The 6,160-nt window shown below is 42.4% G+C and overlaps 1 protein-coding gene across 1 annotated transcript in view; it reads left to right on the top strand.

The window, feature by feature from the left end:
* The window catches only part of SH3TC2 (SH3 domain and tetratricopeptide repeats 2), a 33,219-nt gene that overhangs the window by 15,500 nt on the left and 11,559 nt on the right, over positions 1-6,160 (top strand). Inside the window, exons 7-8 of the mRNA XM_019624406.1 lie at positions 614-678; positions 803-1,919. Of these exons, the coding sequence (XP_019479951.1) occupies positions 614-678; positions 803-1,919 (1,182 nt within the window). The remainder of the gene's footprint in view (positions 1-613; positions 679-802; positions 1,920-6,160) is intronic.

The following is a 6,160-nucleotide window of genomic DNA, read 5'->3' as shown; positions in this document are numbered from 1 at the left end:
TCAAAATGTCTAAAACTGGGCTCAGGACTATCCTTTCATCTGCCTCATCTCACTAAGTTACTTCAGGGAACAAAACTAGGAGCCTCAGATGCATCTTTGCTTTCTTTGCTTCATTGTTCACCTTTGGTCACCTTGTCCTGTCAAAACACGTTGTACACGCCAAATCAGCATCTGTTGAGTGGATGGATGATGAATGGAAGGTGGAAGGAAGAAAGAAGGGTCTGGGACACGCGGGAATGGGAGGCAGTGCCACATGCCACAAAGTGTGCTGCATTTGAAGTCCTGTTCACGGCTTTGTCATAAAATTGCTGAGAAATCAGGGGCTTCAGGTTCTAGCATTCCCCCAGCCCCATGCCTCTTGGCATAAAGCTTATCGTCTCTAGCTTTTCGTCTCTGATTCTGGGTCTCATTTCTACCTCAGTTCCCACCTGTAAAGTGAGTGGACTAAGTAAGATAATCTTCAGTTTCCTGCAACTCTAAACTGATGGTGAATGAGAATTCTGCCCAGCTCCTTAGCGATGAATGATGGCCTGAAACTTACACACTAAGGGGTCACTGGTCTGTGGTACACTTTGCAGGCATAGGAATCATGGCCCATGATGATCTAACACAGGTTTGTCCTTCGTCTCCATCCAGGTGGGTTTGAATCCATCCAGAATCTTCCAAACGATCTGAGCGGTGAGTAGAGATCATGCTGAACCCGACCTTCAGTCCTTCAGGACAGCGTCCTGTCCCCTTGCCAAGAGCTGGCCACCATAGTTGCAGGTGCTTAGGGTTGCTCAACTCTCTCTGTCCCTTATAGTGTCCCAGCCCGAAGGCTTCAGGGAGGCCCGGCCTGGCGGAGCCTGGGCGGAGCATCAGGCCGTGGGCTCCCGACACTCCAGCAGCTCCGAGGACTCCAGCCTGGAGCAGGACCTCCTCTCAGCTGCCTCAGACAGTTATCACCTGCCGGAGCCCGATGACCTTGATGACCCGGAACTGCTCATGGACCTCAACACTGATCAGGAGGAGGAGGAGGCTGAGAACTTCGCCCCCATATTGACTTTTCTGGATCACGAGGGTTATGCCGAGCACTTCAAGAGCCTCTATGATTTCTCCTTCTCTTTCCTCACGTCTTCCTTTTATAGCTTCTCTGAGGAGGACGAGCTGGTGGCCTACCTGGAGGCCTCGAGGAAGTGGGCCAAGCGGAGCCACATGACCTGGGCCCATGCCCGGCTCTGCTTCCTGCTGGGCCGGCTGAGTGTCAGGAAGGTCAAGCTCTCTCAGGCCAGGGTGTACTTTGAGGAGGCCATCCACATTCTCAGTGGGGCATTTGAGGACCTGTCCTTGGTGGCTGCTCTGTACATCAATTTGGCTGCTATCTACCTGAGGCAGAGGCTGAGGCATAAAGGCTCAGTCCTGCTGGAGAAGGCAGGCGCCCTGCTCACCTGCCTGCCTGACCGGGAGTCTAGTGCCAAGTATGAGCTCGACGTGGTGGCCTATGTGCTGCGCCAGGGCATTGCGGCGGGCAGCTGTCCTCTGGAGGCCAGGGCCTGCTTCCTGGCCATTCGATTGCTCCTGAGCCTCGGCCGGTACGAGGAGGTCCTGCCCTTTGCGGAACGTCTGCAGCTTCTGTCTGGACACCCTCCTGCTGCGGACACTGTGGCCACCATCCTGAGTTTTCTGTATGATAAGAAATATCTTCCACACCTTGCAGTGGCCTCTGTCCGGCAGCGTGGCCTCCAGAGTGCCCAAGGGACGTCCCTTCCGATTTGGCAGGTCTACCTGGTCCTCCAGAATGCCACCAAGCTCCTTGGTGTTCCCTCCCCAAGCTGGAATGAAGTTTCCACTCTGGCCTGCCCGGCACTCAGGCAGGCACTGGCTGCCTGTGAGGAGCAGGCAGATCGGTGTACCCAGAGGGNCCTTTCCAACCCTTCCATGTAGGGCAGCCTGTTCCTATCTTTCCCATTAAAAATGGATACCACATGGCCTTGAAGAATGAGAAGGGGTCAAGTGAATGGGCTTTGTTTTTCTTGGGAGATGGAGTTTTCACAGGAGGGGTGTTTTCATATCCACTTTGACCTATTCAGCAACCGCGTAGCTCTGTTCTCCATGGATGGAGAAGATGCTCTGCACGCTTATTCTTTGCAGCATTAATAAATACATCACAACGATAAGACGAGGAGCAGGAGTTCCGCTTTGGGCACGTGGGTTGATGGCTTCTCTATGTCCTCCACTACGTCTTCAGGTGGAGGGAGAAGGGGTCGTGTCTGGGACGTTGCACTGATCTGTGTCCATGTCTTTTGTCTCAATGCAGGAGCAAGAACTCCGCTTTTTTCAGTGATGAGGAAAGATGCTCTCTGTGGGTCCTGGGAAGTGACAGGAAAGCTGAGAGTGCCACCTTCCTCCACACACTTGCTCATACTGACATAACGTCTGTCTACCGGCTTAGTGAGTGTTTGCTCCTCAGATGCCTTTGAAAGCCCAGGCTCACGATGAAGAGACTGTCCCTACCCAGGAATAGAGTACCTCTAAGTTCTAATCCCTTCCATGCATGTGGGGCTGTGGCCACTATTCAGTTGATGACCTGGGTCATATTTGTTGACCAGCACTTTCTCTTTAGATTGCAGACAGTTCTGGGGCTGAGTGGAACTCATTGCCTAGAAACTGTGAAATATGTTGAAACCACCTCAACTGTAATGTGGGAGGTCTGCCATATTGAGACTTCTCTGCTAATCCTGCAGAAGAAAAATGTCCTGAGTTGTGGCTGTGGTCCCTCCTTCCAGGACTGAAGTTCATCTAGGTAGCCAATGATAAAGGTGGAAGGACCCCATTTCACAGATGGGGAAACTGAAGCCCAAAAGTGAATGTGTGCCTGAGCCAGGATAAGAACTGCCCTCCCCCATTTTCTAGTCAGGACAACCCCCACTTTACCACACTGCCTCGACACAAAATGACAGTGGACTGTTGGGTACGTTAACTTGGATGGGAGAGGGGTCTCAGTGCCTAGCACAGTNGAATTGTCCCAACTGTGATTCCTAGTTTTTTTCTCTTATTTTTCTTGATCAGACTAACCAAAGATTTGCCTTTTTAGAAATCTTTTAAATGAGTCAACTTTTGATATTGTTGATTCTCTATTGTTTTTCTGTTCTCTGTATAATTTATTTCTGATTTAACATTTTTTTTTCTCTCTTCTGCTTGCTTTGGGTTTACTTTACTTTTCTTTTTCAAGTGTGTTAAGGTGGAATGTTAGTTTATTGATTTGAGATCTTTATTCTTTTTTAACATAAATATTTATAGGTATGAATTTCTCTTGGAGCACTGCTTACACTCCACTCACTCCAATTGTGGTATGTTGTATTTTTGTTTTAATTCATCTCAAGGTAGTTTTTACTATCCCTTGTGGGGTTTTTTTGACCCCTTGGTTATTTAAAAGTGTGTTGTTTAATTTTCGCGTATTTTTGAATTCTCCAAATTTCCTTCCATTACCAATTTCTGATTACATTCCATTGTGGTGGGAGAACATAGTTTGTATGATTTCATTTCTTTTAAATTTGCTAAACTTATTAAGAAAGGCGTAACATATGGTTTATTCTGAAGGATGTTTCATATGCACTTAAGAAGAATGTGTATTTTGCCATTTGTTGTAGTGTATTATAGATATCTATTAGGTCTAATTAAGTCACACTTAAAGTCTTTTATTTCTTTTTGTTCTTATGTCTAATTGCTCTATCCATTATTGAAAGTGGGGTATTGAAATCTCCAATTATTCTTGAGTTGTCTGTTTCTCCCTCCAATTCTATCATCATTTACTTCATGTAGCTTGGGGCTCTCTCTGTTTTTAGGTGCAGTATGTTTCTAATTGTTATGTCTTCCTGATGGAATGACTCTTTTATCATTATAAAATGTTCTTCGTTGTCTTTAGTGACAAGTTTGGCTATTTTATCTGATATTAGTGTAACCACTCCAGCTCTCTGTGGATGGTATATCTTTTTTCTTATAATCTTATAATATAATATAATATAATATAATCTTATAATTCTTATAATAAGATACTTATAATCTACACATGTCTTTGAATCTAAAATGTATCTCTTGTAGAAAGCATATAGCTCAATCATAGTTTTTTTTTTCTTTTTTTTTAAAACCATTCTGCCAATCTCTGTCTTTTGACTGGAGGGTTCAATCCATTTATATTTAATTACTGGTAAAGTAGGACTTATGTCTGCCATTTTGCTTTGTTTGTTTTCTATATATCTTATATCTTTTAAAAATTCCTCCTTTACTGCCTTTTTTTGTATTAAATAGATATTTTCTAGTGTATCATTTTTAATTTCCTTATCATTCCTTTTACTATAGTTCTTTCAGCTATTTTCCTAAGTGGTTATGCTAGGGATTATAATTAACATCTTAATTTATAGCACTCTGTTATAAATGTCCTGGGCATACACACTTGCATATGTGTGTTTTTGCACTTGCATATGGCCTTCTAGATTTCTGGGAATATGCTGGAGCTTTTCAGAGCCTCCTATGGACATCTCATTCCCCAACTTTTCCTTTTATTTGTTTCTTTATTTTCATCTTCTTCCTTGTTCCAAATGTTTTCACCACCTCAGGCAGCAGCACAATTAAACAATTGCTGCTGATACGTTTGGACAAACACCCCAGGGAAAGGGTATCCTACACAGGGTGAACTCTAAGTCAGGTTCAATAAAAACAAGCCCTGTGAGTGGATGCTCTCAGGGAACTTCCAGACAGGTCAAATAGTGACAATTCCCTGGGGACAGAATGCTGGGGAATTCCAAACTCAGTGTGCCCCTTCCTGGGGCTGCTAGGCTGCTGCCTTTCCCAGCAACTGTGATTGTAAAGCTTTTGGTTTTTAAGGCCGCCACAGAGCTTGTGGAGTGGAGATGCCTCTAGAACAAGCTAAAAAGCAACAAAACTCACAGTCTTAACACGATTCAGCTGTTTTTCTTGAATAAACGCTCCCAAATGTTTGCAAGCCTTTGGTTANATACTTTTGAATGATAATTTAGCTAGTTATAGAATAACATCTTCAAAGTGTGGAGGGAAAAATAACTATTAATATAAAAGTTCAAATCTGTTTTGCCATTAGTCTTTTCAGAGAACCACTTTTTCTTTTGTTGGCCACCTTTATTGTTTCTTATTTCATGAATTTCATATTTACCTTTTTTACTTTCTCTGTTTTTATTTCATTAATTTGTGTTCTTATCCTTTATATTTAATTCTTTCACCTCATAAATTGAACAATTAAGTAATTAAGCCAGTTGAACTCAGAAAGAAAGATTAAGAGCAGTAGAAAACATAAAAAGATCTATAATCTTAAAGAAATGAAACTCATGTTTAAAAATTATATTATTTTTATTTATTTTGCTCAGGACTTGGTGTGGTTCTTCATTTTGAAAACTCATGTCTTCAATTCTGGAAAATTCTCAGTCATTCTTCCTTTGAATAGTGCCTCTCTCATTCTTTTTAGTGTCTCTTCTGGAATGCCTAGTAGAGGTATGTTGGACTTGTCATCCTTTTCACGATCTTACTTAATCAGTTCTTTTATATTTTTTATCTTTTTGTCACTCTAGGCTACATTCTGGGTGATTTCCTCAGAACAATCTTTAGTTTCACTAGTTTTCTCCTCTGCTGTGACTAAACCTGTTGTTTAACTCACTGATATAGTCCTGAATTTCCAAGCCTTTATTTTTATTTCTAGAATTCGTATTTTGCTAATGTTCACAAACGCTTGTTTCTACTCACAGTGTTCTGTATTTTTATCATGACTCCTATTTGCTCTGTTTATTTCAGCATTTAAACCATACTTTTTATAAATTCATCTTCAGGTTATTATTATTTATAGTGTTTGTCGTGTTACTTTACCTATTTGTGCATCTGCTGACTCTCTTTGTCAGTAGTTCATTTTCTTGTGTGGTTTGTAGTTTTGGTTCTGTGAGTGAATTTTCAATATTTTAAAAAATGGTCTTTGCATGAAACCTGGACTGAAGAAAGCATCCCAGCAGAGTAGATTTTGGCATTTGCTTTCTCTGAAAACTTAGGAACTCAATGGCCCAGGCCTGGTGTTTTAATATTAAGTTTTCTGATTGTCATACCTACACTGTGCAGTGTAAATTCAGATCCCACACCTTCTAATGGTGTGAGCCTGGGTTTT

The sequence above is a fragment of the Hipposideros armiger genome, unplaced genomic scaffold, assembly GCF_001890085.2.
Source record: "Hipposideros armiger isolate ML-2016 unplaced genomic scaffold, ASM189008v1 scaffold_590, whole genome shotgun sequence".
NCBI lineage: Eukaryota > Metazoa > Chordata > Mammalia > Chiroptera > Hipposideridae > Hipposideros > Hipposideros armiger.
Note: the sequence above shows the minus strand (reverse complement) of the source record. Positions and strands in the feature narration are given on the sequence as shown.